At 36.9% G+C, this 13,512-nt stretch overlaps 1 protein-coding gene across 2 annotated transcripts; it reads right to left on the reverse strand.

The window, feature by feature from the left end:
* Window positions 1-4,640: 4,640 nt before the first annotated feature.
* tbx2a (T-box transcription factor 2a) lies at window positions 4,641-12,670 on the reverse strand. 2 transcript variants are annotated; one of them, XM_048189976.1, is made up of 7 exons: window positions 11,720-12,670; window positions 10,766-11,033; window positions 9,916-10,062; window positions 9,129-9,205; window positions 8,870-9,048; window positions 6,456-7,060; window positions 4,641-5,982 (listed from the first exon to the last, which is right to left on the reverse strand). In XM_048189976.1, the coding sequence occupies exons 1-7, from the start codon at window positions 12,076-12,078 to the stop codon at window positions 5,545-5,547; spliced, it is 2,073 nt and encodes a 690-aa protein (XP_048045933.1). In that variant the 5' UTR covers window positions 12,079-12,670; the 3' UTR covers window positions 4,641-5,544. The 2 variants fall into 2 exon arrangements, with proteins under 2 accessions (XP_048045933.1, XP_048045934.1); XM_048189977.1 differs by having other exon boundaries at window positions 8,870-9,036; window positions 11,720-12,668.
* Window positions 12,671-13,512: the final 842 nt, after the last annotated feature.

A 13,512-nucleotide genomic window follows, 5' to 3' on the forward strand; every position in this document is an offset into this window, starting at 1 on the left:
AACATTTATGGATTGGCCCCATTCACTTCCATTTTAAGTGCTTCATTGTAACCCATACTTTTTCTTTTAAGAAAATCGTTTTGCAAAAAATGCCGTTGATTGAGTTTATCTTCTACTGAACCCAGAAAATACCATACTAAAGCTATTAATTTTGTCTCTTTCTTAGTATATGTAAAGTGTGTGTAAATGAAAGTTTTTAAAGAGTTCAAATTACCTGAAACTCTCTCAGCTCAGTGTCTTGAACCATACCTCCACTCTTCCTTTGCCCTTTCCCCCTTTTAGCTCCCTTGCTCTTTAAACTGTTACTTGAACATTAGCATCACAACATTGCAATAATGGATCCACATGGAGACAGTCTCTCCTCTGTCACGCAACTAGCAGTAAGGTTCAGTGGCAGGCTATTGTGAGTCAGGTTTATTTTATATGGAACACATGTCCATTAATGACAGACACAAAGCACGCGTGGTTTGGCTGCCCACAATATTGTGGGAATGATTACAGGGGACTGGGGGAGGGTGCCTTGACATTAGCTTTGCTTTTGATCATGCTGTTCACCAAGGTGGCGCTGAGGAAACTCAGAACCGATGCTGGCAAAGGTTTAGATGCTAAAAGGTTCCCACACATGGCAAAGGGAAATGGAGGCTCTTGTGTGAACCCCCAGTACAATAATTGGAGTTGGTGGGTTCCTTGGCACAAAATGAACTGTTACAATATAATGCCAAGCAAAACAGTTGTTTTTGAGCAGCACTACAGAAAAGATGTTTGTAGTTTTTCAAAATTACATTGCTGCTTTTGTTTAAAAGGTTAGATAAAGGTAAGCCTGATGTCCCAGGTAAGGTTTACTTTGCAGTTACTGCCTCTATAGCAGATAAATTTCATCCAAAAGCACCTTTAATACACTTCAGTTGCCTGTCTCAGAGTGAACTGGTCAAGGTGCCTTCTTCAAGGGCGATGTGGCATTGGGCCAGGTTTGTGATCGCAGTAATTCTCCACTTCCTGGAGCGCTTTTGCCTGGGATTTCCTGCAACATTTGAATTAGCTAATCTAAAATAATATTCATCAAGACGGAAGGCTTTTTTCAGTTTTGAAACTAAATCTATAACATTTGTGTAATGGTCAATAACAAAAAGCATGTCAGAGAAACTGAAAAATCTTGGGTCAAAAAAAAGAAGCCCAAAATGGCAAGACATTACATATGTTATCATTGTATTCATGTTGGTTTCATACATTAAAAAAAACTAACTTGATAAAAATTTTGGTTTAATTAATGACTCCTGCTATAATGACTCATACTCTGATGACTAAAATGGTATAACTGTCAAGTAAAAGTAATATATAAACTATTGGAGTTACTCCGTTTGACCTGAACTAATCTGACCTTTATACAGGACACATAGTCGTGATTGTTTGGGTCCTCTGTTTGATATCATTTCTTGTTTTATGGATATTCTAACAACAAAATTACTTCCTACATATTGGTTACATTGACTCAAAACAAAACTGGTTATTTTCTTTAAGGAAACAACAGTAAAAGATCTTTTAATGACATTTTCCTTTCTTTATTACAGTTTCCTGCTAGCAGCATCACCTAAACATTTAAGACCCCTCATGAAAAAAAAGAAAAAAAGAAAAAAAAAAAACTGAACACGTTCATCAAAGAAGTTTATTAAAGTGTAATAAAGTCATTGTCTTGTATGAACTGCATTTTATTTTAATTTAATAAGCACTGCAGATCCTATCATTAGTTAATATTTAAATGAAAATGTTTTTGTCTGTGAATTATTTTTCTTTTTTTTATTCTGTTTGGAATGTATACATTTTAAAGTGATGAAGTCCCCTAAAAAATCCACTTCCTCTCAATTTTTTTTTTTTTTTGGCCTTCATGAACTGTCAGAAGACAAGTACACTATCATTGTCAATGCCATCTTCAAGTTTAAAATTTGATCAGGTGAGACTGACATGTTTCCTTGTTTCATCCAAGTTGTTAGTGCATTAGTGCGGTCGCTCAGTGTCTGTTATAATTTCAGTCTTAAACAAAGACAACACCAAAACAATGCATAACCTATGTTTTCCTTTCCAGACATAGTGAATGCCTTGATTTAGTAAAATATTTCATCACTCCTTAAGAGTTACACTAAAAAGTCTGGTGTAATAAACAGACAGGGAGGTATAACACAGGGTTAAGTTTACATTTCATGACTCGAATGAACTCAGACACTGTAACCTCAACCGAATACAATGTTTGAAGCTAGCAGATCTTAATATCCAGGCAGAGCTGACATCCTGAATCAGAAGACTGAAATTGTTATGCGTTTAAAACATCTTTAAGATGCTGACTGTATATAAAGGTACCAAAATCAATTTAGTTTGCGCAATACTGACAGAAATTATTTTTAAAAAATTGAACTCCGTGAATGTCATGTTGTAACTGATTAATTCCTTGCTAAACACTGTTTAGTATAGCATGACAATAAATCAGTTTGACTTGACCAGCAGTTCAGTCATTGAAACATCAATGTATGAAGAGTCAAAAATGGCATTTTTTATTATTATTATTATTATTATTATTATTATTATTATTCAGTGGTATACCCGCATTTTGATGCAAAAATAAAATCAACTTCTGTTCAAAATCAGATTATAAATTCAATACACACCTCTCAAAGAAATGATGGGCTCACACATTACATTATTTACCAGCAGAGGGCGATGTGAACTTGAAAAGGGCAATAACAAAAACTTCAGTTATAAGAGTGACATGTCATGCATCCAATCTGGGTGATACAAGTGTCTCAAGCCCAATAAATTGCAGTCATCAAAGATTCGGAAAAGAATCAACTGTTAGGCTTCTTCAGACTATTTAAATTATATTGCGACATACTGACTTTCCCCTCGTTGGTTATCAGTAGGGCCTAATACAGCCTACAGCAATGCTGCTTTAATTTGTATCTCTCTGCTGGAAGCAACAGAAGAAGCACCCACCAAGAAAACAACTATTCAGAGTTTATGGTCACCAAATGTTTTAGCATTTGCAAGGAATTCATTTCTGTCATTAATTGAATGTTTGATTAATTGTCTTGTTTCATTAACAAGAAAACTTGTGCAACCCCAGTTGTCTTAGCGCAGCTAAGAAAACGTTTTCAAAACATTTAATTTTTTTATGATATATTTTTTGATATGTAGCCTAGATAAAACTACATGCTAGTTAATGGCAGTCGGACTAGGCTTTTGAATTGTCAGTTCACAGTCCGATATATATATATATATATATATATATATATATATATATATATATATATATATATATATATATATATATATATATATATAAACACACACACATAGGCTAGGTTATAGCCTGTAGGCATAGCGGCCTATAATTCAAAAATCACACTACAACAAGAATGATAATTATTATAATTTTCTCTTGACTTCTGTAAATACACACTGTTTTACTAGCATTTGCGCACGTTTAATATGTGTAACTAACTGTGTTTAAAGCACTAGAATCCGCCGTTTGAAGGGCCCAGAGGGTTAGACATGCGCTCATTCTTCAGTTGTTTGGGACTCATTCTGAGGCGGCTATTGGAGCCAAGTGATCAGTCATTGACTAATTGTTTTAGACAAACATTTTTTTTTTCTCCATGAGAGTAGACAAGGTCGAGAATTTGGCTCTGTTAATTGGACGCAACAGAATTTAACAATAGGCTCTCAATAAAACGAGTTTTGTGATTATGGTTTTAGAAAGAGAAGAAAAGAGGCGAGGGGGCTCTCTAATTACCAGCCAGGACTCTGGAGATCCCGTCGGCCATTGTGCGCGGGTGTGCAGAGGCTGTGTGGCCGGCAGGCAGGCGACAGGCGCCGGATTGTGAACAAAGGACTGTCTGCTGCTGAGGCTGTGAGGCGTCCCTGCCGAGGCGATTAACCCTTCCACCAGGACGGTGACACTTTTCTCGACTCCCTATCCTCCCCCAACCCCGGGCATAATGGTACAAAGATATAACAGGTGAAGACAAGATGAGTGTAGCTATATTAACGACCGACACCTAAGAAAAGTCCCGCACAGAACAAACAACACATTGTAACAAGCACAGAGCAAGTCGGTGCAAATAGCATACAAATGTGCTTTTTCAAGTTGGTGAACAAATTATGGTGAACACAGAAAGATTTCTGAAGATATTGCCAATGTCTATCAGAAGTCATTAGCCTATTCATTATTATATCGCAGTGACTGAGACCAATTATTTGTCATAACATTGTCAATAAACTAGGCTAGGCCTACATCCCGGCGATCAACAGATGGCGCAGCTACATCAGATTTAGCTGCAGGTAACTGCAGAACGTACCAGTTTAACTATATTAATGTATTTTATATAAGCACGACGACATTGTTAGATTAAATTAAATGATGTACTTGATCTCAACTCACAAATACAGTTAAATTAATGTTTGAATCCCAGGAACACGCAAGGCAAAAAGCTGCAAGATTCACGCATCTTACCTAAAAAGGCAATAACACTGACGTATATAGAAAATAAAACGTAAGCTAATACTTGTAACAGTCTTATTTACACGAAAACATATTTACAGAAATATACAGTCTTATATTTACATAGGTTAAATGAAGTAATACAAAAGACTAAATGAACACTTTCGTTTTATTTAACTGAGAGAATGCAACAAAATCGCTCATTTACCCGAAAATCCAGCACCGAGATGTTTAAACAGATAGCTCTCATAAGAGAAACTACACAATGACCTTCTCAATGCAAGATTAGAAAGAAACCTGAGTTGTCCCTGCTTATGGACCATCGTTAAATTTAAACACCTTTTGTTGAATTTAGCTACAAATGAAAAAAAAAAAAAAAAAAATGTGTCATCAGAGATTTAGATGTACAGTGGCTTTTCCTTTACTTCTGGCAGGATATCACAAACATCACATTCGGTTTCCTGCTATCAAGCGCTAATGTTCATATCTGTAAATGGGAAAATATATATAAATGTAACAAATCGAGACCTAATAGTATTTACACACCAATGTACAGTTTTGAATAAATTAAAATCTGTCTCCTTCAGTCCATTAACCTTATTTACATATGTGTTACTTTTATTATTATAAATAATTAGAAAAACAGGTCCCAGACATAGGCAACTTAAACGTTTAGCATCTTCAGATGTTGTCAGAGATTGTTGCGTTTACAGTCCTTTTTCAAAATACACTGAAATGTGTGAGCTCAAAATGGGCAACCCCATTTAAATAGCTAAAGAACAGTCCAGGGAATTTTCATATATTCATCGCCAAATTAAGGATGAACGAAATCAGCATGCTTTGTAGATCCGAAAGGGGCGTAACATTTGCTACAGTTCTCGTCGAATTCCAGGTATGGGGCCTGTGATAGCCTAGAGATGATAGGAGATGTTCCACTGTCTGAGCCATAACTTCAACCGACAAACTCTAACCTTTTTTCTCCTTTTTTCTTTTTCTTTTTTTTTTTCATTGAAGCATTGTTATGCAATAAAGAGTCATTGGTTGTATTCATGGGGTCACTTTGGTGAATCGCTACGGGGTGACACGTCTCTGTGTTTCTCCAGTCCGCTGACTAATCTTTGTATATTCTGCAGTTCGTTAATGGAATCCTTCCCTGAAGATTTGGGAGATCTTGTATTCTGGCCGCTTCCGGTTTTATGGCTGTGGTGCTCTGAAATGGGACTGCTCTCCCTGCTGCCTGATTTCGATGACTCTGACTCCGCGCTCAGAGTGCTTGATATTCCGGTGGTGAGCAGACCGGAGCTTTGAGGAATAGACACGGGGATCTGATAGGGGCTGAATCGCAACCTTGGCCGCGTGCTGCTGAGAAAGGGGTTCCGGCCGAGAGCGGACGCGGCATTACTGGCGGGGAGAGCAGAGGCCGCTGCAGCTGCAGCCGCCATGTACGTGTACGGGTAGGGTAGCAGTCCACCGAACGGTGGCATGGAGATACCCTAAATGTAAAACAAACAACAAGCTATTTTAACTAATTGTCAGACCAAAATAAAAACATAAATTCAGCTTAAGAAATACAATTACAGTTAGTACATTGTAGCCAATTGTGTTGCTATCGCATGAAGCAAATTCAAATGAACATGGCTGAGCAAAGATCTGCATTCGTTTACTGCGTGATATAATAATGAAAAAAATCTGTCTCCAAGCATAAACACCAATTTCCCTTATGTAGGACTGATTCAAAATTCATCTATAGCCTACATTGTTTAACAGAACTGATGAAACTGTTTAGACATGTAAAAGGATGGCATAAAATATAGATTTAGACTACAACAGATAAAGTACAAGAACTACTACAAGAACAACTAAATATTGTATCTTGGGAATGATGTTATAATATCTGGAGATACTGTTGGCAAATATTTAGAAATAGGTTTTACATTAAGGCTATAGTCATAAATAATCATCATACCTGAGATGCAAGCATATGTTGTGATAAGTGGAATGGGAAAGGGTTGGGTGAACTGGTACTCTGAGAGGAGAGGCTGCCATTCTCCATTCCACTTGCTCCAGACATTGAGGCTAACAAATGTCCCATGCCCATGGTTGAGAAAGCACTAGGAGTCATAGCAAACTGCCCGGGGTGAAATAAGAGTGGTTGTCCTGTACTCAGTGGGTTAAAGAAATGTTGATTGTGTAAACCAGAGAGTGCTAGACTTTGCAAGTGACCTGCGCTGAAATGCGATGGGCTCTCTGTTTGAACCATCAGAGGGGAAAAGCCATCTTTGACTGTGCTCAGGCCCACAGAGTCTGCATCCTTTTTGGAGGTATCTGATTCTTTCAAATTCCTGCTGTCCAGTTTGTCCTTCTCCATGTTTCTGATGCTGAAGAAAGAATCATTCTCTTTCCTCGAATCTGAGAAGTCCCCTTTCTTTTCTTGGTTAGATCTGTCCTTGACTCTATCCTCGCAACGTGGGCTGAATGGTGATCGTGGTCTCTGATCTGGACTATTGTCTCTGATCATTCCATCATCGTGTTGGTCAAGTTCGTTGTCGCTTTCATTGCAGTTTTTGTCATCTGGAAGATACAAATATTTTAAGCACATCAGATTTAATTTCGTTTGATAAAAACAAATAAATTTTTCCTTTAATACATTCATTTTGTAATTTTGACTCCCTAAAAAACACACCAACTTGCATCTGTTTAATCACATCTCACTGTGATTACACAAGGATGGATGAAATGTTTTCCATGATAACTACTTCCTCTGTTTTCATCCATGGCACAATGAGCGTGACTTCATGAAACGTTTGAGATTTGGATAGTTTGAAGGAAAAATGTAATGAGCTCCTAATTAATCGTGATGAAACTCAGATGACAAATTGGCAGAACCAAAGCATGTGCATGAGATATTCTCTATATCTACTGCACTTAGTTTAAATATCATGACGTGCCCTGAGGGCTAATAACTCTTAGCAACTGATCCTATTCTCAAAAATTTCACAACATGTAAACACGTTGACAATAATCACACATTTTAATTTACTAACCAAAATGACAAATATCCTTCAGCAAACATCATAATACAGAAGTCATCATTCCATCTGTAAATTAGTCATAAAATGGTTTAAGCTAAATTAAAAGACAAAATAATAAAAATTCAGTTAAATTTCGGGAAGCACAGTTCATATTTTGCACTAAAACATGGACAGGTCATATTTTAAAGGGATAGTTCACATAAAAATGAAAATTCTGTCATCATTTACTCACCCTCATGTTGTTTTAAACCTGTACGAATTTCTACACAAAAGAAGATATTTTGAAGAACACTGGTAACCACACAGTTGCTAGTCCCCGTCGACTTCCATAGTATGGAAAAAAAAAGGAAGGCATGGGGACCAGAAACTGCTTGGTTACCAACATTCTTCAAAATATCCTCTTCTGTGTTCAACAGAACAAAGAAACTCATACAGGTTTAGAACAACTTGAGGGTGAGTAAATGATGACAGAATTTTCATTTTTGGGTGAACTATCCCTTTAAGTGAGATTTATTTCTTAATTTGTTATTAAACACCACAAAATGGTAAAATGTATGACAATAGATAAAGGCTAAGAACTCTCATAAAGATTAAATGTATTGAAATGTTTTTATGGTAAACAGTCCCATCTTCTGGGCTCTTTTAAAATGATTTTAGCATGTAATTTGTCAAATGCCATTTAAAATAACTGACTAAGTAATCAGAAATTATAGAACAATGCTGTGCATATTTATAGTGTATGTAGCTAATTGCACATACAATTAGGCTACAGCATTCCTTTACTGGGTCAACCTGGCAGTAACTATTTCACAAGTAGTTACAAAGCAGCTGTTGCAGTTACTTTATATTTATATGTAGGCAGTTTTTATTCATTTGATTCAATCTTATTTTATAAATTTCAGTTATTTATTCATTTTATATAATTTATAACGTGCAGCATCTTCAATGGTTCTTCAATCTTCAAAGGTATGCCATGTATCTATTGAAAATTAATATATTCTGCTGAAAGCAATGCATTTTGAGCAAGACAGTTGAAAACTGACAGTAACTAAACAACAGGCAACTGACTAAACATATTGGCACTGTAAACATATTCATCAGTTCATTCTCTATCAGTGGCTTTAAATAGTTGCTCGTTCAGCAGCAGCAGCGAAAAGTTTATCAACCCTCCACAGAAGAAACCAAATTATAAAAATATTGAATTCTACATGATACACATTAAAATATATTAATCCAATGCATGGTTGTAAATTCCATTCAAAAACAAAAACGCCTTGTTGGTGTTAACAAATAAATAGCCTACTTTAGGCTACACATAAGAAACTGTGCACTAAATTAGTGTTTTTACCTCTGGATCTGTTGAATTTAAGGGGACTTGTTGCTGATCCAATCGGTGAGTGAACTGAATCCCTGCCAGTAGTTTGTTCGCAGGATGAGGCGTCCGAATCTCCTCCATCTCGATCCACTTTGCACTGATCATCATACATGCGCATTGAAGGAAGGGCTAACTGTTTTCTGAAAATTAAACTGAAATTAAATTTCTGTCATGTCATAGTGTTATTTTACATATGCGATGGTTAAACAAGAGTTTAGACATAATAGCCTACCTTTTTTCTCTTCTTCCATTCCCCGTGTCTCTGAACCCTTTTGCGAATGGATTGTTATCGATTTTCAATTGTGTGATCTAGTAAAAAAAAATGCATTTATTGTATTTTATCATGCTTTCCGTATTTCAAATTAATAGCACTAATTTATTTTGGAACTAGGCTATAATTCGTGGTTTTATAAAAAACGAATGTATAGTGAAATAAACTATGAAACATGTAGTCTAAATCGTGTAGGCTATAAAAAACTGTCCTAATATCTCCACAACGACTGGTTGAATTGTTTTATGAATTCAGTTTAATCAAGTTATGTTTATAATTGAATTGTTAAATGAACAACTCAGATACTTTCGTTTGTTCAACACGAATTCAGAGTGCCTTCACGTGATGTAGCCTAGTCGCACTAGCCTTTCATTTTTTCGGGGTCACATTTGATTGTTGAGCATATATGCTTTTGCTAGCATCTCAAAATATACATACAAGCGACTATTCGGTGGCCGAATCGATTGTAACTGGCCCGTAAACTGTACGATCAGGGCCACCAGACTCAGTGTGCTGTCATCCCAATTATAATCAACAGAGCTGAACTCTTTTCATGACCATAACATGAACATTTTTTTTAATTCTAAAACATACAGAAATCTAAAACACAAGATACAAGTAGTTTCTCTCTTTCAGCTCTAATAATAAGAATAATATTACAACGGATAATTACAAACAAACAAACAACCAAAAACATTTTAAATAAAAGGATGGCCTATTTAACACGGCGTTTAAGTGCTCAACTTACCTTGTCATTCTGATATGCAGTGACAGCTATAAAGTCGGTCTCAGGAAATACATATGTCCTGAAGGTGCTGTAAGGGAGCTTCAGAATGTCGTTGGCTCTAACGATATGAAACCTGGGCTGGTATTTGTGCATTGAATTTAGAATGGTCTGAAAAATAGAAAAGTTATCCCGTCAATAATAATCTATGGTGTCAAAATGCTGTTAAAAAGAAATACATGCACACTAAAAAAAAAAAAAAAATGATTAGATTTCTCATATTAAAATGTTTCTTAGCCTACATCTTATGCCTTCTTGTACTATAATAATGGTAGGATTTTTGGTGTGATCGTTCAGGCCTTTAGTTGTTTGGATAATTGAGTGTTTTATTTATTTATTTAATCGGAAGCTATAACAAAACAATATTCTGTAATGTCATTTAAATGATTTACATGTTGGTAGGAATATACTGCCATTTAGCCGGGAGTGAGAAAAAAAAAGTCACATCTTTGGTTTACACAGTCGATCATGGGACTTAGTTTGCCCCGTGGCATTTAATGTTAAGGCAACTGCTTCTTTCATGCTTCATTTAAGCGACAGACACTGAAAACGCGTTTGGAATCCAATGCACCTTAAATGTCCAGACTCTGTGCTTTGCTTAATCTCGTAATCATCTTTGCTTCTTGATCACTTAGATAACTTTATACACTAGCCTATAGTATCCCCTTTTCATGTTACACTACCACTGAATGGAAATAAGGAAACAGAAATCATACATAAGAAATAATAGGAAACAGAGTAGTTTCTGTAATAAAACTAATTACATTTGCATACAGACAGAGGCTACAGTTTCTGAAAAATTAATGTAACTTACAAATCCATGTTTATCCGAGATATTGTTGGTCAGTTTGAGTTTATGGAAAGCAACAGGCTTTGCCATCCACTGTTCACCCGTGGCTGGGCTATCCGGGTGAATGTACATTCGTTTGGGCATCTCCGGATCGGCCTTTCCTGCGACCATCCATCGAGAGTTGTGAAATTTGTACCGACAGTCGTCTGCCGCAACAATATCCATCAAAAGTATATACTTGGCTTTTTTGTCCAGGCCGTTCACGCGTACTTTAAACGGAGGAAACATTCTCCTGTGGACGGAACAGAGATAGAATCATATCTAGACCGAATTTCTACATCAAAATATTTATTTAATGTTTTAAAGACATTTTAAAATGAAGTTCCGCTAGGTTTCCGTTTTAACCACAAATAAATATACTTCATATCTAGGTCGTTTGGCAAAGGCTAACAGGCTATTAACACAATCGTACGGGACGATATCCTCGCTAACATTTTCTAATATTTTAAGTGTATTTAGGCCTATACTGAAAGGGATTGTTACCCCTTTATCCATCCTATATTTATATATTTCAGGCAGGCCTATTGATGAAAAAGAAGAAGAAGAAGAAAAACAGCCAATTATGGCTGATCTTTTTTTCCTTCTTAAAAAAGTAGTTCGCCTCGTGTAGAGCAATATTTACATTGTTCAGATACATTAACTTAACTTTCTTAAATAACAGGTATGAGTTTCTAAATTATAATCTTAATAACAAAAATGTGAATGTTATTCTAATGCTGACATGAAATAGATATTGAGCCTTTTGTGACCGTCGATTCACCCCAAAAAAACATATAATTTATATTGAGCAATATTTCATTTCTAACTAAATTATACTTTCTATAGTGAAATATACCAAACATTTTCAAAGTGAAATATATAAACATATTTATGATCAAGTATACAAGTATACAAGAAAAAAAAAAAAAAAAGCCTTACCTTCCAGATTTAGTGATGACCATTTCGGTTCCAATTTTGTGGAATTGATCCCAAAGCTCCTTGGCTTCTAATGTAACTTTTGGATCGTCTTCAACGTCCTCCTCTGGCTCGAGACTCTTGAAGGAGCGGAGATGAGCCGCCTGGTGGTGATGTCCAAGCGCCGCGTGTAAGCCAGCCTCAGCCGCACCGGAGAGCGCATGATCCGCCAGTGGTTTACTGAGACCCGGTGGTAAAGTGAGCGCTGGAAAGAACGAGGGTTGAGCCGCGGCAAGGAAAGCTGACATGGGAAAGTCGGCCGGCCTGTGCGCGTGAAAAGGGTGATAAGCCATAGCGTTCGCTGTGAAAACTGGATCTCTCATCGGTGCATCCAAAAAGCCAGATGAAAGTATAATATTCTAAAATAACTGCGCCTGTAACTCGCGTAAGTCCGACTGACTGCCGCCCTCTTACAACTGAAAAACAGTGGTGGTTTCGCAGTAGCTGAAGAGGACTGGTAGGAAATTTCACTACCGTCGAGGATGTCCAGTTGCAGCACAGTGATAATATCCTTCAAAAGAGCAACATTGACACTTCGGTGTAGATTTACAGCTTTCCTTCTGTCCAAGCCACTACAGAAAGTAAAGCAGCCACAATAAGGATGCGAAAGTCGGGAGCACTGATGTAGAATTGGAAGGTTGTTCCTTGACCACACTGTCTTACATGTCCCTTCTCACTGGATCCCCGCACTAATGAACCAAACCGTCTTGATTGCAGATTTTACGCATTCTGGACCAATTGTAGAGCTCCATAGGCGTGGTTTTGACAGCTCCAGCCAAGATCGTGAAGGGGGGGTTGGCTAGAAGGTGTCGGAAGCATTTGCAGTAAGAAAACATGTCAACAGAATAAAATATTAACCAATGACAGAGTAAGGATCTGGAAACCCCACCCCCGCATAACCTAACAGAGGAACGGTCATCTGGCTGTAGGCAGCCGGGTAAGAGAGTGCTTTTCCCGGCTTGTGTTTCATCAGTTTTAGGACAGTGTGCTTGATATTTATGCTCCATTGTCGAACTTTAAGAAATATATTGGACATTACATTTTGAGGTTATGTGTAACATAACAAAATGATTTTAATGTTTAATAAACTGTTGCTATTTTAACAGTTTTTAATAATATAGCAACACACACGTTAGGAAAATTCTGGTAGCAATTGTGTTAATCAACAAATGCTTATTTATTATAACGACTTTCTCAAAGTTTATACTGTTATCTGATCTTAAATCGACCGGATGGAATATATTACAGGATGTTTTATTTCTCCAAGCGATTTTCAGAACAACGTTGGTTGCACAGAGTGGGATGCTCGCCTAAAAGCAGAGTGCATTTGAAGGCGAAAAGGAAGGAAGCTTTCAGCAAGAGAATCTGTACGGTTTACGGATTGCCTACTGGAATAACGAGGTACTACTATCACACATAGTGTGTCAAAACAACCCTCAGATCTTTTTTTTTTCTTTCTTTCTTTCTTTCTTTTTCCCCCAATAGGCTAAATGCGTGCAACAAAATCGAGGGATTGTGTATTTATGTATCCAATAATGCAAGACTCATCTGACCTCTATACTCATTTTCACAGAACTGTTCAAGATTAGTTCACATTAAATCGGCCGACAGGGTACAGCAGAGTAACAATCTGAGCTTTAAAGCTCCATAAGCAGTCGTGTACCTTTAAGAGGCTCGTCAACAGATCCTTGATTAAGTGGGACTCCGTTTGTTAAAGAGCGCTTGGCGCCAGCCGGCTGGAGTTCCACAATAAGAAC

The sequence above is a fragment of the Megalobrama amblycephala genome, linkage group LG4 (genome assembly GCF_018812025.1).
Source record: "Megalobrama amblycephala isolate DHTTF-2021 linkage group LG4, ASM1881202v1, whole genome shotgun sequence".
In the NCBI taxonomy this organism is placed as follows: domain Eukaryota; kingdom Metazoa; phylum Chordata; class Actinopteri; order Cypriniformes; family Xenocyprididae; genus Megalobrama; species Megalobrama amblycephala.